This window comes from Astyanax mexicanus, chromosome 9, assembly GCF_023375975.1.
Source record: "Astyanax mexicanus isolate ESR-SI-001 chromosome 9, AstMex3_surface, whole genome shotgun sequence".
Lineage (NCBI taxonomy): Eukaryota > Metazoa > Chordata > Actinopteri > Characiformes > Acestrorhamphidae > Astyanax > Astyanax mexicanus.
In genome coordinates this window covers 40,074,774-40,092,984 of record NC_064416.1, presented here as the reverse complement: position 1 = coordinate 40,092,984, position 18,211 = coordinate 40,074,774, and the positions used below count along the sequence as shown (strand labels likewise).

The window sequence follows — 18,211 nt, the reverse complement described above, 5'->3', positions numbered from 1 at the left end:
TAAATAAATGTGCAGAAAAACAGATACAGGACAGAAGTCTGTATTTACAGAGCTGCTTTATGCTCAGTGGAACGGAACAAAAAAATGGATTATTCTACAAAAGCTTGTGCATCATAATTTATAGAATTTTCTTTTTTGGCAATGTTTTTCTTATCTGCCATGTCAAAATATGCTTTAAAATGCACAGATAGGAACTGATAATATAAGGATCAAGACAGACTCACTTGAGCATCTTTCACTCAGAAATGTGGCATTGTGTGTGAATAGTGCAGTTTTTTGTCTCTTCATGAGAAACACAGTATGATTCTGTGTGAATGTCCTTGGGTGGACTCTGAAATAAATTTAGAAGAAAAGGAAAAAAAAAACATTCTAAAGAATTCTTCACAGCAGTGCCCAGCTGTGTGATGTTTGGCTCTTCTGGATTGTGCTTCAGATGTGGTGGGCTTCTGTGTGTGTGTGAGAGAAAGAGAGAAAGAGAGAGAGAGAGAGAGAGAGAGAAAGAGAGTGAGAGAGCACACAGACCTAGTTTAGAAGAAGACTGACACCCAATTATCAAAAAGCTAAAAGCAGTCTTTCAGTGTAAGTGTCAGGCTATAAAGATTGTCTTGATGTTGATAGGGATAGGCAGTCTGGTGAAAATATATTTAAAAAATACATGTCAAAAGTTTGGACACACCTCTTTTCATTCAATGTGTTTTCTTTCTTTTTATGCTTTTTAACATCCTAAATGTAATATTGAAAACTATATTAAAGCTATACAGGAGCTAGAGGTTAGATCGGGCCCAAAAAATCCGACCCGACCCAGCCTGAGCCCGTGCACATTCTGCCCGAGCCCGACCCAACCCGAACCATAAACTGTCATTATAAACCATTATGTCTGTTTTTGGGCTGATTGAATGAGCGAAATATGATCAGAATTATGTTAATTAACACTGTAACATAGTATAAAACTATTATTTAATTAAAATTATTTTTAAGGACAGCTAAATACAGTGCTGCAAGTCAAACACGGAGGAGTTCAGGTGCGAGAGAGAGAGAGAGAGAGAGAGAGAGAGAGAGAGAGAGAGAGAGAGAGAGAGATTTGCGTGTACTGGTGTATGAGCTATTCACAGGTAAAGGTTCTCAAATACTGTTTCTCTTTTATCTTCTCGTGCTCATATTCTAGTCCCATACATAATTCCCTCAGTGTTTTCTGTCGTATTTTGCTGCTAGCACGAGTGCTTACAACTAACACCGTGGACCGCGAGGTGCCGAATCTGACTCCCTACTGAATCCGACTCCCTGCTGAATCCAACTCCTGCTTCGCGGACAGAATCGGCACAACACCCCCCGTTGTACAACTGCGGGAGTGAAAACAGCGCTTATAAATAAATTCTTTTTTTCACTTTTGGTTTTCATTATATGGTTCGTTTTCTTTAACAATAATAATTGGTTACTTAGCAACATTGTGATTATCACACCAGAGCTTTATTTAAAAATAAAAATATATTTAAAAAACAGATGCCTACATCTCAGACTATTTTCTGGAGCCCGACCCGGCCCGAGGAATGTGGAGGGAAATCTCAGCCCGAACGGGCCTCGGGTCAGGTCGAGTTCGGGCAGACAATCTAAGCTCTAACAGGAGCACATTCAGAATTATTTTATAAATAAATATGTTAAAGAAACCAGAAACTTTTAATGGATTCTTCTAAGTATCACATTTATCTTTGAGGACAGATCTGCACACTCTTGCTATTTTAATCTCAGTGTCTTCATGAGGGAGAGACACCTGGAATAGTTTTCTCAGCATCTTGAAGGAAGGAGTTTCTGGAGGTGCTGAACAATAGTTACTGCTTTTCCTTCACGCTGTGAAGCTCCAGCTCATTCCAGATCACAAAATTACCATCTCAGTTGATCAGGTTTAGGTCAGGGTAATGTGGAGGGAAAACTTTTTGTTTAATATGTTATTCCAAATAGGTTGCTTAAATGTGTTCATGTCTTTAAACCATGTAATAACCTACATGGTTTAAAACATGCTGAATAAGAAGGTGTGTTCAAACTTTTTACTGGTACTGAACAACCATATCATATTTGCATGTTGTTATTTAGCCCTGTGTGTTCCAAATAAATCGGCCACTCCGCTAAATTGCTTTTCATATAAGTCACTTAACAGAAAATATTTGTTTATTTGAATTTATCATGTGGTGAAAGCCCTTAACTCCACAGGAAAAAGCAGGAGAGAAGATGAGCAGGCAGAGGGGAGGAGAATAAAGAGTTATGGGGAGACTCCATGGCCGGAGCCTCTGACAAAAGCTGAAGGGAGTCGCAGGAGAATCAGGTCTTACCATCCCCCTCATTCTCTCCCTACCTCCCTCTCTCCCTCCTGCTCTCTGTGGGGTGGGGGAATGGAGGTGGGTGAATGGGACCAGCCAGTGACCTCAGGCCGAAAGAATGTCCCCATTTACTCTCTCTCTCTCCCTTTCTCTGTCTCACTCCTACACAGTGTCTACAAGCCTGCTGTCCTGTACCTCCTCATCTGATTGAAAGATTTCAGTTCTATATGAACACCCTTCTACATGGCATTTTAGGTCAGCCGCCAAATCGTCACTGTCACACCCAGATAAATCAGGCAGTTATATGGGGCAGAATAGCAATTCAAAACATTATTTAATATTGTTAAACACGTTTTAGGAATGGGCATATTTGAGCTCACTATCTTTAATGTTCGTACCTTAGGTGTGTAGGCCTTTTAATACAAGTAGTTTGGCTTTTTTATAAAGTTAATAGTTACTATACAGATTGGCTGTTTTTCTTTAATAATTTATGTGTTTCTTTAATACAAATGATGTGTTTATATTTTGTGAACAGGTGATGTTGAATGGAGCAGTGCAAAAAAACAATCCAGACCTACCTGTTCCATTAACTTAAAAAGTAGAAATGCACTAAACTTACTTTTTCTTATTTGGCAACTGAAATTATTCAATTGAAAATGCCTAAATAAATAAAATGAATGCAACACTTAGATATATTATTTTAACTTAACAGTAATTTATTTGATCAAATTTATACTGACTGAAGAGTCCTATCATGTCTTATGTAGTAGTGTATTTTAAATTTTTAACATTCTGCTATGCTGTAAAAATGTAACCCATGAAAAACCTTTCTGTTTTTAACCGAATTGCTATCGGACGAATGATTTTTTTTTTGTTGATAGCATCAGTATTCCAGCAGGGCACTGTTGTTTTCATTTGTGCAATGTAGCCTATTTAAAGCTGACAACTGTTCAGCTTTTGTTGTAAATGAATGTTGCAAGCATCAAGCATTCAGCTATGCACTGCCATTGTTGTTGCCATTTTAGTATTTTTTCACTGTTCCTTTTTTTTGTTCTCTCTCTTCTGTCTACCTTATGCCTAAGAAATCATATGAAATGTGGATTGGTCATATCTAAAAGAATATGCAGTCAGTCTGTCATAAGGTCAGCAGCATTTAGAACACACAAAACAGTTTTTATACACTGTTTATGAATCTTTCCTCTGCTGCAGGTGCATACTCTGCTATACTATAGGGTGGATATTTGGCTTCTGTAGTCTCAGTCAGGATTCTTTGGCGCTGCAGGAGAGGCCTCTGTTACTGAACTAGCATCTGGGCAGTGTGTATGTGTGTGTGTCTCACTGTTCTGCTTTGGGGCTCCATTTGAATGGGACGAGGGCATAAATTTTGGGGTGTAAAAGAGACTTGATGGGAGTATCCCACAAACCCATAGGAACCAAAACACAGCTCAGTGGGACAGTTAAAGGCAGACCAGTCAGACTGATTTATGGACTCCTCTCTCTCTCTCTCTCTCTCTCTGTGTGTGTGTGTGTTGTGGGTTTTGTGGGTGAGTCTGTGCACAGAGCTCTAGACCAAATTCCTTAGCAAGCTTTCAAAAAGTTTCCCAAAGTCAAACTAAAAAATCACAATATATTTTTACCTTTTCTTAACAAAAAAAATGTCTTGCAAAAAAGCATTGAGATGAAAGCTTCCTAATGAAAGATCATCATTCACACATGAAGGAATTTCTTGTGAGCAATATGTGGCATTATACAGAGTTGTATGAATCTCTGTTGAAGGGAATTTTTTATTTTTATCACAGACATTCTTTCATTTCATGTAAATTTTATTTTAGTATGGTTTGATTTAATGTAAGAATGTACTTTATCGAGACTCTTATAGACTCTTTTAATAGTCTGTGGTGTTTTTTTTTTTTTTTGACCATTGGAAAGCAGGGTGAAAGAAAGATTATGAAGTATGCAGATAAACTACTACAGTACACTACAATTTGTTATTATAGAACTGTAAAGTGTCCTGTGCAACAATTCAAGTTGTAAAATTTCTTCACTTCTAAATATTACACAGTTATCTGTCAGTATTATTATTACTATTATAATAAAGTTGAAGCGACTGGGAACGAGCAACTCGCTCTGTCAGTGTAAAATAACAGAGTGAGAAGCATCAGAGTCACTACATCACTACAGACCTCCAAACTTCATGTAGCTTCAGATCAGATCAAGAACAGTAGAGTGTAGAGAGCTTCATGGAATAGAGAGTTTTCATGGTCAAGCAGCTCTATTCATACCTTACATCACAAAACACAAAGCAGACGAGTGAATACCTTTATTGTAAGCAGTTTAGCTGCTGGTTAAGAGTCTTGATTTATGCCTCAGTGACATGGTCTAGTTTAATTACATGATTTATTCACTGTGATTTAATGTCTGATTTATGGTCCTGGTATAATGCTTTTAATGGAACACAGATGACACTCGTCTATGATAAATGGTCTCTGTCGTCTTGTAGGGTTTATGAAATCAGGCAGCAGTGTTTCTGCAGGGCTACTGTGTCTGAAGCTAATGGTACAGAAATGAAGGAGCTGTCAGTCATTCTACTGTACATAGGAGTTATTCAGCTGCAGACCTGCAGGCTTCCAGGCTTCACAGTGAAGTCAGGTTTTTTTTCTTCTGCCCAGACACATACACACCTGATTCAACTCGCCAGATAATTGCCAAGCTGAATCAGGTGTGTTTGTGCCAAGAAAGCATGAAATTGGTTCCAGCATGTGTTTTCTTTTTCTGGGTAAATGAAAGTGTTTCCAAGGGCAAGCCTGGAGAGCATGACGTGTTCTGCAATTAAGAAAGGGTAGATAGATGTACTCTGTTGACACCCAAGTGAAAAAAGACCTAAATCTGTTTCTTTTAACACCATTTTCAATACAATATTCTGTGGAGTCACCAATAACAGATAAGAGACAGATGCAGCGAGAAGCAGAGCGAGTGTCTCTGCCTTCAATTCAAATCAAATAAAAATTATTTGTATAGCGCTTTTTGAAACTAATGTTTTCACAAGGCAGTAAGTGTAGGTTCAGTAGGCGGGGACTTGACCTTTTGGATTTGTTTGCATTAAAAAAAATGAACGCATTAAACTTTCCAGATTAATCATTTGCGATAATTGATTAATGTGTTAACATTCACACCACAAAAAATGCTTACAGCAATGATCAATTAGTTTATGGTAGGGCTGAGTGACATTGTATAAAAATAAAATCTTTTTTTATTCAAATATATGATTTTGTTTTTTGCACATGAAGGGCAAATGGGCCAAAACAGAGCTTTCAAATAGGCAAATTATTGTTTCTTTACATTTATTTTCAGGCAAGTTAAAAACTTTACATTTTAAACATTAAAAAATCAGTTTAATTTAGCTATTTTTTTAAGAATATCAAGCAGCATTTGTATTAAACAAGGTACAAAAATATCCTCCTCATTGTCATATAAGGAAAAGTCTAGAATGTAAAATCTCTGCTTCAAAAAACAATTCTTTACAAAGATTTATATCTCCACTGTCCCATTTTGACAATCACATTAGAAGTTAATTTGATTAACCCCGCAGCACTAGTTTATGGGTAATCTAATCTTTCTGTACTAGAGGGGCAGGTGTGAGTTAAAGCTCAGAGAGTAACACACACTGCCACATCAAATCAAGACATAACTTGTCCTGCAGCAAGACTTTAATTTAGCTGAATCACGTCTGTTACACCTGGCCTGACACAGGCTGCCACTTTTAGCCTGAGACGGAGGACCGGCGCAGGGCTTCATGTTGTGAGGGTTGTGTTTCTTCTCCTCATGCAGTGTTTTGTTTCTTCAGGGAGGAGACTGAGAGGGAAAGCCTTCTACAATGTGAATGGAAAGGTCTACTGTGAGGAGGACTTCCTGGTGAGTTTAAAGCCTCACACACACACACACACACACACACACACATACAGCACAGTGTGAAGATTGAAGACAGTGGTGTTCGCCTACAGTACCAGTCAAAAGTTTGGACACACCTCTTCTCATGTGTCCAAACTTTACACTGGCAATGAATACTGTTGTAATTATTTTGTTTTTAATATTTTTTTTGTCAAGACCGTTAACTTAACATATTAGGGGTGGGTAGTATTTGTTCTATTTAAATATAATTTAATGGTTTTATGATCATGGTTTAGATTAGTTCCTATAAATTCCACACACAGTAAATACAGTGCACATAGCATTTCACAATTTCCAAATTAGGTACGCAAGTTAGCTTACTGGTTTAATGGTAAAGTGTTCTAAACAGAACCTATGATATTATTTATGGCTCAGTGCTATCACTGATACACAATACTGTAGTTATTGGGAATCTGTAGGCGAGAGGATTAGATAACCCCAATTTTGCAGTGGACAAACTTTTTTGTGTGAGTGTGCCAAACTGTTTGCATGTATGTTTGTTTAAAATGTTGGTTTATCAGAAAATACAAAAATCACATTCTTACTGTAAAAAAATATAAACACTAATAAAATATTAGTGTTACTCTTAGTTCTTTTTCGATTTTGTAATTGGTGAAGTAGTCGTAATTTAGTCTCTGTCTTAAATGTAATTTCCCCATACCTGCAGATACCCTGATTTTACAGTGTAGCTAAATGATAAACAGAACAGGACCAGATTGTATGAACAAACAAAGAAATATACATAAATTGCCTCAATGGGTGCTGGAGAGACTGAGGGATGGATGGATGGATGGTCAGATAGAGGAATGAGGTACATTTTGCACATTTTTGAAGCCTCCAGGGAGAACAGATGTTGTGACCGACTAGAACAGAACTCCGCCCCCTGTACAATTTAGTCCCATTTCCCTACTTCTCCCTATGGACCACAATTACTCCCCCTATTCTAAACACGCAACTGGAGAGAGAGCGCAATGAGTCAACCATTCTTTACAGATAAACTCAGTGACCTGTTTATATACATATATATGCACAGCTCTGGATTAAAATTAAGAGACCACTTTAGTTTCGGAATCAGTTTCTCTGATTTTGCTATTTATAGGTTTATGTTTGGATAAAATAAACATTGTTGTTGTATTCTATAAACTACAGACAACATTTCTCCCAAATTCCTAATAAAAATATTGTTATTTACAGCATTTATTTGCAGAAAATGAGAAATGGCTAAAATAACAAAAAGATGCAGAGCTTTCAGACCTCAAATAATGCAAAGAAAACAAGTTCATATTCATAAAGTTTTAAGAGTTAAGAAATCAATATTTAATGGAATAACCCTGGTTTTAATCACAGTTTTCATGCATCTTGGCATGTTCTCCTCCATCAGTCTTATACACTGCTTTTGGATAACTTCACGCCACTCCTGGTGCAAAAATGTAAGCAGTTTAGTTTGGTTTGATGGCTTGTGATCATCCATCCTCCTCTTGATTATATTCCAGAGGTTTTTAGTTTTCCAGCTCTGTATTTATCAATGCTGTTTTTGACTTTTTTAATGTAATGTGCCAAAATGGGCCAATATAGATGAACATTTAAAGGGTTTCCCCTATTATGTGAATAGGATATACAAGTTTTTGTATGACGGCAGTGTGTTGTGATCTCTGTCTTATTACACACCTCAGCTCCTTCATCTCATGACCTCTCTTTTTTGAAGTGATTACTAAGGAGGACACCACTGCTCCTGACACCGGGGGTCTGACAGATGGCCTGCCGGACTAGAGGGGGGTTTGAGGGTGTGGGAGGGGGGTTTTCCTTGTATTGACCAGCCTTTTTTTCAAATCCCACCTGCTTCTCTCAACCCCCACCTCCAAGCACTCTTCCCTCTGTCTGCAGAACAAAGCAGGAAATACAATGTAATCAATAAGACTGCTGTCATCCTAGACTCAGTGGAACCTACAGAACACAAGAATAAAAAGCAATAAAATGTTCTGTTATTTGACTAAAGGTGATGTAATAATTGACTCTGTGGAAGCTAAGGAACAGTGAGTTCAAATAATGTAATATATCATTGTTAGAATATGAGGACTGTCATTGACACGATGCATAAAAGACAGGAATAAAAGACGTATTCTGTCACTAGAATAGATTCTTTTTTTAATAAAATGCTTTTTCTTACCTCAGGAGTCTGAGAGATTAAACATTAAACACATTATATTATTAGAATAATCTAATGATTGATTTTCTGAAGAATATGGGCATTTAAACAATGCAATATTCTCTTATTCAAATTCTCTGTATTTGATTTGCTGACAGAGTCAAAAACACACCAACACCATCCCACTAAGCGCCCCCAGTCACAGTGGGTGAGGGCAAGCAGATGGCCAGCCTGAGGTTATTTTCCTCTTTAGGACACCTGCAACCTGTCAGATTAGTGTCTGTACAAATTTCACACAAACAACAGAAGAATATATGGAATATGATTGGTCAATCTTTCCAAACAAAAATACAAGTAGTCTACAGTAAACGTTAGCTAGAGTGCAGACTGCTGCTTCTAGCTGTTGAGCTGTAGATTTATGTTTGATTAAATTAGAGAAGTAATGATTAAGTGCTGTGACATTACAGCTATCCAGTTCCTGATGCCAGTGCGGGAAGTGCACACAGTGTATGTGACAAGCAACTGGTGTCACTGCATTCATGAGCTTCCCTTTTATCTAATGCTGGGTGATATGACCTCAAATCTACAGTACTCAAGTCATCCAGACTATTAAATGAACACGTAAGAAATTATATAGTGAACTATTACTGTTCACAATAAACTACAAACTAAAATACTCTGTGAAGCATTTAGGTGCTCTTATCTGGGGTGCTGTTAATTTGCGGTATCTAAAGGCTGGTAACTTGCTCTTGTGGTACTGATAAGAGCCAGTTTCATCATAATGTTTTTGATGATTTTTAGATGAACTGACCTTTATTTCTTAAAGTATTTTTTTTTTCCATACTTATTTGAGTAGATCTTGTCATACAATGGATTAGATTGCCAACACTGAATATCAAGCGTGGCCCTGTCTGCTTGCTACTCTGTGTATGATCTCCATTTTGTCTCCTAGCTTACTCGCTTTTGTCTTTGCCCTACTAGTTCTGGTTTCTGTGTTGTTTTGACTACTGGTTTTGGACTTTGCTATTGTCTCCTGGATTCTGCCTTAGCCTAGCCCATGTCTGCTTTGTTGGTTACTCTGTTCTTGTTGCAATGATTCTATCCTGTTGTACTATTTCCCACCTCAACCATTAGAGCTTATTATCGTTTATCGATAAGTGAGTATCTGATCTGTCCAGTAGATCTGACAAGTATGTTTTAATGGGGGAAGTACATAAACACACAGTGTGAAAGGTATTAACAGAAAATGATATAACCAGTAAAGGCAATATTTTAGTTAGTTTTGTTTAAGGTTCTTAACGTTGTTTTGCAATAAACTGACCCACCCTACTTTTACTCATCTGATCTGCCTCCTCTACACAGATTTTCAATTTATGAAGTGACTTCAGGTCAGAGCTACACTTGTTTAAAGGGAGCTCAAGAACTCAAGAAGTTGTACTTGCCCATTAAGAACATTAATCTGATAAACCCAAACTAACTCAAACTAATTCCTGCTTTTGTTAATAAAGAATGTTAAGAAAAGAACCAACAAAACAGTGAACTAGAGTAGAATGTATAAGGAGAGAGCATTTTGAATTCTACCAACGATTAATTAAAGTAGCAGTGTCATTTGTGTTGGGTTGTGTTTGGCTGATTCAAATAACTGTTAATATTATTTAATGTTTATATTTATTCATATTATTAATATTATTATTAAAGCATTAAACATAACTGGGCAAATATTTTATACCATTAATAATGTAATAATGCACATAATGTAAATGCATTAATCACAATTTTTCTAGGCAATTAGAGAGTTTTGTAAAAACCCAAGGTTACATTTAAACTGATGTTGGGTAAACATCATTATGTCATTATGTCATTATGTAAGAAAGTAGTCCATATCCCGTGATCTAGTCTGAAAAACAATTGAGCACAGTGACCCACTCAATTCCATCAGCTGTTTAACCTGATTTACTATTGTTTAAGCACTGAAATACCAAACCAGGTGTTGATATGACTCTCCTGAGGAGAGCTCTGTATATATTGTAATGGTCTCATTGATAAGCATAAAATGACCACTTCTGTGTTAATATTTTACCAAGCAAATAAACATGTATTGCCAAAATAATAAATAATACTTTTCAATGGTGTTTGAAACATTTACACAGTCCTGTATATCATACCATACATGCTAATGTTGCTGACAATAACTTGAAGATAGTTGGTACTTATTAGTGTTGTGTTATTTGTATACATTTTCCTTTTAAAATCTGCTTTCTTTATTTGTCATCAGTATTGTCAGCATCAGTGACTGTTCCTGTGCATCTCTGTGTTGTGTCCTATAGAGAGTAGCAGCACCCCCTAGAGACTGACACATAATGGAAATTAGCTTAGCATCCATGTTTGTACATACATATACAGTATAATCTTGTTTAAGTTGAGTGATTATGTTTTGTTAGGGTTTTAATAGTAGATTTATCTTAACAATGGTCTTTTTTTATTATATTTACCTTATTTATTATATACATTGGTATTAACACAGACATGAATAAAGTCACAAACAGCTAAGTGCTCAACAAATGGATGTCTGTGTGTTCTGCAGTATTCTGGGTTCCAGCAGACAGCGGAGAAATGCTTTGTGTGTGGACACCTCATCATGGAGATGGTATGAGAGATCATTTCTTTTTTAATTTCAAAAACTGTTTAGGCATACTGTCATATTTACACCCATCTTAAAACTCAGCCATCCTCAGACACTCACACATATGTAGAGAACATGACATGCTTTTGTGCTCATTAGTTTTATTAATAATAAGGAAAGTGTTTGGATGGTCATTGTTATAATTTTTAACCGTTCTTTAGCGTTTTTTGTTTTGTTTGTTTCTATCTAATGGTTTGGCATACTTGTGTACTGTGTGTGCATGCAGATCCTCCAGGCTCTGGGGAAATCCTATCATCCAAGCTGTTTCCGCTGTGTGGTGTGTAAAGAGGGACTGGATGGAGTTCCTTTTACTGTTGACATGGAAAACAACATCTACTGTGTTAAAGACTATCACACGTAAGAGCTTCACAAACTGCCACACCCAGTCGAAATACTGATAAATTACCAGGGTGTCTGAAGTCCTAAACCATTCTTAAATTATCTTATATTTGTTTTGCTAAAAACGATTTTTTAAAATGCCACAGACCGTAAATGCAATTTTGGTTTTTATATGCAAAATAGCTTACAATATTACTCACATTATTTATTTAGTATTGTTTTTGTTTTTTTTGCCCTTTTATTATTGAAAAAGTGGTCTTAAATATTCCTTAATTTGAGTCTTAAAATAATGTCCCTAATTAAACACTACCAAGCATAAAAGCTTTAATGATACCTGCAAACCCAAATCAAGCTAGAAGATTTTGCGTAGTGCTTCTATTACTTGCTTACTAATGCTATCTGACTTATGGGATAGTTAATTGTTTATGTGCTACTGTTTGTATTAAAAATGACAATGCAATGTATATTATCTGTTGTGTTAAAGATTAACTGATGAATTGAGTTTAATGTAGCTTGGCTAAGTATTTTTTAAATGTTGCCATGTGTTGTGCATCCTATAAGATGATGGATATTAGCTTTTTAATGTTGAGGCATTACTTTCTTGCTCTCTCCGCAGTGTCTTTGCCCCAAAATGTGCCTCCTGTAACCAACCCATCCTCCCAGCCGAGGTAAAGGCAGTCATTCTCGCACACTCTTACTCACTTTACACACTTTTGTTTATCTTATGTGCACTGAATTTTTGTATGTGTGTCTTCAGGGCTCGGAGGAGACCATACGTGTTGTGTCCATGGACAAAGACTACCATGTGGAGTGCTATCACTGTGAGGTAAGAAGGAAGGATGTGTTGTTTTCATCGTGGTTCAATATAAAAGCACAAAAGTTCCTGGTTTTAGATTAGAATTAACTCTACATGGCCTGTACATGACCTATACCTCAGTTCCTGAATAGCAAACCTGTAGTATTAATGGGTCGGTTGCCTGGACAGGGATTAAGCTTAGTTGTAGACTGTATTAACTTTTCGTTGGAAAATCTGCATTTAGAATGACGTACAGACTAGGCCCAAACTTGGTTTAATCCCTACCTGGGAAACTGCCCCATAGGGTAAAGAATAAACTTTACTAGAACTAGATTAAACAGAAACTGCTAACATGCTTTAAAGTCAGTGGTTGCCAAAAGTAGGCTCCACCTGTACTTAGAAAACCAGGCAGTAGAAGCTTTGAAGATTCAGTTATGTGAACCGTATGTGTATGTAGGGCAGAGATAAACATACTGTGAGCGCCTCTGTAAATAATTTACCGGCAGATTCCACTGTTCAGTCTGTTTGAATTGTGTGAAATTGCAACAACCACATGACTTAACAAACAATTACTAATGTTTCTGGGCCAAAAAGATATTTTCTTAGGTGTAATTTTTACCAGTTTGTAATTTTTCACCAATGTTCATCCAAGGACAGTTAATTCTTGTGACTCTTCCCACTACAGCAAATGCTGTTAGACAAAGACCTTGTAATAACATATATTTTATTAATGCTCACACTGTTTTGTACTGAATGTACCTGTCAAAAGTTTGAATACACCTTATATTCAGTGGTTTTTCACTAGTTAAAAAGGTTCTACATGGTAATGTTAAACAAACCAGAATGTGTTTTATACTTTGATACTTCAAAGCATCACCTCTTGCTTAGATGACAGCTTTGAACATCTTGGCTGGATTTTCTCAGTCAGCTTTGTGAGGAATAGTCACCTGGAATGGCTTTCAGTTAACAGCTGTGCTGAACTTGTCAAGAGCATCAGTTGTAAAGTTGTGAAGAGGTGGAGTTGGTATACAGTAAATAGCTATATCTGAGCAATGTTCTGATCTATATTAGGGCCAGAACTAAATCACTTTAGGAAATGAAAGCCAGTTCTTGAAAGTACAGTCGCAGACACCATCAAAATCATTATGATGAAACTGGCTCTCATCAGGACTGCCCCAGAAAAGCAAGAGCAAGAGTTACCTCTGTTGCACAAAAAAGGTTCATCAGAGTTCAACACCAGTCTCAGAAACGGCAAGTTAACAGATCTCCAGATAAGAGCACCTAAATGCTTCACAGAGTATTTTGGTTTTTTTAAACTCTTTTAAGTTACTCCATGATTTATTTGTGTTCCATTTTCCTTCAGTATTCATATTCAGTGTAGAAAAAAAAACCTTTTGACCGGTACCATAGATTTGATGCAGTCATTTAATTTTACCTCAGCGTTCATTCCATGATTAGAATCTGAAGAACATCACTATGACAACACTTGAGCTATACTTGTGTTTGTCTGATCTTTTCAACAGGACTGCGGCCTGCAGCTAACCGACGAGGAGGGTCACCGCTGTTACCCGTTGGACGGTCACCTGCTGTGCCATGCCTGCCACCTGCACAGGTTAAAAACCCCCGGCCCCTCTCAGCCGCCGCCCGGCTACCCGCTCCACGTCACTGAGCTGTGAACTGACTCACACACACACTGCACAGAGCGTAGTGCAAGTGTGTGTCAATGAGGAACTTTCTCTCCTACTAAAGGGGCTGCATTGATGTTCCGAGCATCCACCACCTTCTCTGAAGCAAGTGAATGTAAAGAAAGTCGTGATCGTCTCTCTCTCCATGGATTACTGTGTGCTTTCACAAACGACTGCATCCCTTCACCCTCTAACCTCATCTCTCCTCTCCAGCACAAATCCTGCAACTGCGACCCTGAGGCCTGGCCTGGACTGAAATCACATATTTGAATTAAGATTCAGGTATATGAACCCTTACAGACTGGTCCCAGAGCTTATATACTAGCTAATGTGGATTGAAGGAGCAACCAAGTGTGGGGCCAGCATGGAACAATGCAATGCAGGCTAACATGGAGCTAGGGAACAGCCAGCAAAGAGCTTTTGCAGCCCCTATGTGGGCTGAACAATGTACATCCAGTGCAGGGCCAGCAAAGTACCAGTGTTGGCCCAAATGGAAACCAATGCAAGACCACGAGGAGAACCCAATACAAGTGTCACCATGGATCCAGCCTCCAACCTCCAACCACAACCAAACTATTGATCATTCCCAACAAGATTCAGCACATTCCAACTGATCATTTAAACTGATCTGCTGAACAGAGGCACTAAAGGACAGACCACCACACAGCTATATTCTGAAAGAGAGAGAAAGAAAGAGAGACAGACAGAAAAAAGGGAGAGAAAGAAGACTTTTAAAGCCTTGGAAGTGGCCTTTCAATGAGTATCTCGCACTTATCAGTTTTTTCACTCATTGCCTTCAAGTTGCACCGTTAATGTGTGTCTGTGTGCTTTTTATGTGTGTGTTGTGATGCTGGTGGGAGATGCAGTTCCTTACCTCGTACACACCCTCACGTTTTTGTTTTTAGTGGGTCAGGCAAGCAGCCACAGCCACAGTTCTGCTGAAATGATGCTGAAATCTTGGTGCACATTCCATAAAACGTTCCAGAGGTTACAAGAGCAGCACATATACTGTACACTGTGTTGATATTATTATGAGAAGAGTTAGCTGCTCATTGCGGTCTCATATCCCACTCTGTATTAAATGTACTGTAGAGGGATCCACATTTTTCTAATGCTGTGTTTTCTGACCGAGGTCAGTCAGTGCAAAGTCAAGCGTGGGCGTTTTTGTTTTCTGATGTGGGCACTGACAGGTCCTCTATGGATCTGAGTGCCTCTATGTGTCTGAGACGAGTGTTTCTTTTTGAGAGCTGGGATTGGGCTCAGTGTTTCCAGACACTGGTTTGTCTGGGAGGAAGCGCTGTAGAGGTGTGGAGCTGTCACGCCTCAGGAGCAGAGCAGAGAGGAGAGCTGTTCTGCTGTTTTCTTTGCTGTTTTTAATTGGCTCTTTTACCAGTAAGTGTATCTGTATGAGGGAGGTTTGGACATTGAATGATTCTGCTGATGCTGGAAGGTGCTGGACTCACCTAAGCAGCACAGAGACTACTTACACTTGACCCACATTAATTTGCAGGAAATCGCAGCTGTACTGAGAACTACAATGAAACAAACAGTATTTTCCACAGAACCTAATCATTGAAACACTGAAACACTAAAAACCAGCAGTACAAAGATTGGAATTCAGTAGAATTCCTCTGATATGACATACTGTGCATATATGCTTTAAAGCCCATTAACCCTAACAGCAAATAATTTTTATGAAATTTTGTGCCCTGTCTGACACCCTGCTCAGGTACGTCACAATGCTCATTGCTATCTTACACCCAGCCTGTTACATTCCTGCCGTGTTGCTATCTTGGCAGAGAAAAACACAGGTGCGCCACTAATTAATTTAAACTAATTTGGCCAGATTCCGTTGTTGAGAAGCACAGAAGCATCGCACCATGAAAACATCAATGCACCAAAGTCAGAGCGCACCTGGCTCTTAAAGGGAATGGCAAGTGACACGCTCATTGATTTGCTTCATGTTACACCCAAAACACACCCATGATTAGTTAAGAAAATTTGTACATGGCTTTTGCTGGTTTCGAGCCGTGCAAGGTGTACTTTTCCTGACGTTATGATAGCAAAGATATACTGACATGCCCTAAATCAATCTGCACAGGGTGGAGTTGACGGCTCGCCTATAGATATAGGACCCTGAGTCTGCCGCTGAGTTAGTGGTTTGTAAGTAGGATAGAACCATGACATGGGTACAGTTTATTTGTTAGTTAATTTGATAAAATATACATAAGATTAGAGCTAAGATACTAAAATATGAGTATGTATTCAGCATTCAGCTACTTTAAGTTGCAACCATTGCTAACATACATGCAAAACAAATGCAAAGGCACAGCTTGTCTAGTCCCCGTAGAGAAGTACTGACACTCTAGAGCAGATAAACATAACACTGACAGAGTCAGTGGTATAATCCCCCAGCATTGAGCTGTGGAGCAATGGAACTGTGTTCTCTGGAATGATGGTTCTCCATCCAAGGCATAGCGTGCATGAGTGCATGATTGAACTTCTAAATATAGCGTAGTTGCGCTTTTAGATCTTTGTACGTTAAACAACAGCAGCATTGGGAAATAACTATTTTTAAGGACAAAAGTAGGGTGGGTTCACATTAAAGTGGTATAGAAACATGTACACTAGATCAGGTGTTCAGAAAAAGTTGATCTGGAATGATGTAATAATGTAAGTTGGACATTTTACTGCATTTAAAGAAAGTTTTAACTGTATCTTTAGTTTCTGTTTATTTGATTGGGTTCTGTGAAAAGTACTGTTGGCTTTCACTCCTTGTTTTCGTTTCCTGTTAAACATTTCTAATCTCAGTAGGCTTGGTATTTGTGTGTGTGTGTGTGTGTGTGTGTGTGTGTGTAGCAAGCATTCCCACATGCTTTAGTGGCGGGACCGCTCTGTGTGCTTGCTTGCTCGGTGTGTTTGTGTGTGTGGGTATGTGTGCTATGGGCAACCTTGAAGCCATGGCAGTAACTGCCTGTGCTACACACTTCCTTTCAACTCCATAGAGTGTGTGTGTGTTTCCTTTCCCAATAGACACACACACACAGTCCTGCTGTAGTACTACTGAGTCGACAGGCTTTCAGAAGCAGAGGAAAGGTTGAAGTGTGCTGTAGCCGATCCTGACTGCATCCTCGCACCAGCATCACTGTTTATAACACAGACGGTAACTCTGGGGCGCAGAGAGGTTCACCTAAGTATGCTCCTCCACACGGCCAGCGTGCCCCGGTTACCATACCCACACGGCTGGCTTTAGCTCCAGAAAGATGCTATATTTTTGAGATAGCTTAAACCGAAAATGCACAAGAACTACAACCCTGCACTCTTCTCCAATCATTCCCCGACAGGCCGAAATGTAACGATTGAAAGAAGTGCTATTTACTCCCTCTCCACAATGTCTTAATCCACTTTTAAAATGTACTACTATTTCATAGAACACACATAGAGTCCCTGTAAATAAGCAATGTTAGCGTTTTATTATTTACCTGCTTCTGTTGGAAATGGCAGTGAGCTGTAGCTTTGTTTCTCGTGTAGTTCTCAGAAAGCACATCTCGCCTTCTGTCCTATCACCTTTTCTTTTGTATCGCTCAATGTTTTGATTTTTCCTAGATATTTCATAAATAAAAAAGGAAAGTAGATTTATTTATCTAAACATGAAAAGTTTAAAGTTATTTAATGTATTAAAAGTTGGGACGTATCATTTAACCGTAGATGATATAATCTGCTTTTTCAATAAAATGGTTTTGTAGTTAACTTAATCCGGATCACTGTGTGGTTCTTTCTGACTGAATAAAGACTGAGTTCAAACTGCAGTGTAATAAACCTGATTCCTTTTCATTTACAGGAAAAATGGACAATGAGGAAGTGGAATGAGTGAATGCTGAGTGTGAACAGTAGGAGTGTTTAGGTAGGAGACTCAGTCAGTGAGTGTAGACAGAATAATGTCAGCAGATGAAATAAGATTACATTTTTTAAGAGGCATTTTCTTGTTTATTTTATTTACATGAGCAGTGAAATGTGCATAAAGTTTTATGCTTATGTATCTAATAACATTAGAGAAACCCCATAATCAATAATTGTTTAAAATTAATTAATAATAAATGATAATTGTTTTATCATTTCGTTTTTAATCTTGAGGTGAAATAGTCGGTACCTACTGTGAATTATTTGGTACTGTGAATTATTTGGAACAAATGTTTACGTACCGCATATTCAGTGTCTACTATGAATTACACTATATACAATTGATTATATTTTATCCCCTGTACTTTTTAATTATTTTCAGTGAATAATTCAGTATTTGTC

The 18,211-nt window shown here is 38.0% G+C and overlaps 1 protein-coding gene across 1 annotated transcript in view; it reads left to right on the top strand.

Annotated features, from left to right (window-relative positions):
- LOC103025707 (WT1 interacting protein) overlaps positions 1–17,664 on the top strand; it is a 44,816-nt gene extending 27,152 nt beyond the window's left edge. The window contains exons 3-8 of the mRNA XM_049483583.1: positions 6,157–6,224; positions 10,991–11,053; positions 11,316–11,446; positions 12,045–12,096; positions 12,186–12,254; positions 13,748–17,664. Coding sequence (XP_049339540.1) covers positions 6,157–6,224; positions 10,991–11,053; positions 11,316–11,446; positions 12,045–12,096; positions 12,186–12,254; positions 13,748–13,900 — 536 coding nt within the window. The 3' untranslated portion in view covers positions 13,901–17,664. The remainder of the gene's footprint in view (positions 1–6,156; positions 6,225–10,990; positions 11,054–11,315; positions 11,447–12,044; positions 12,097–12,185; positions 12,255–13,747) is intronic.
- The last annotated feature ends 547 nt before the right edge of the window (positions 17,665–18,211 follow it).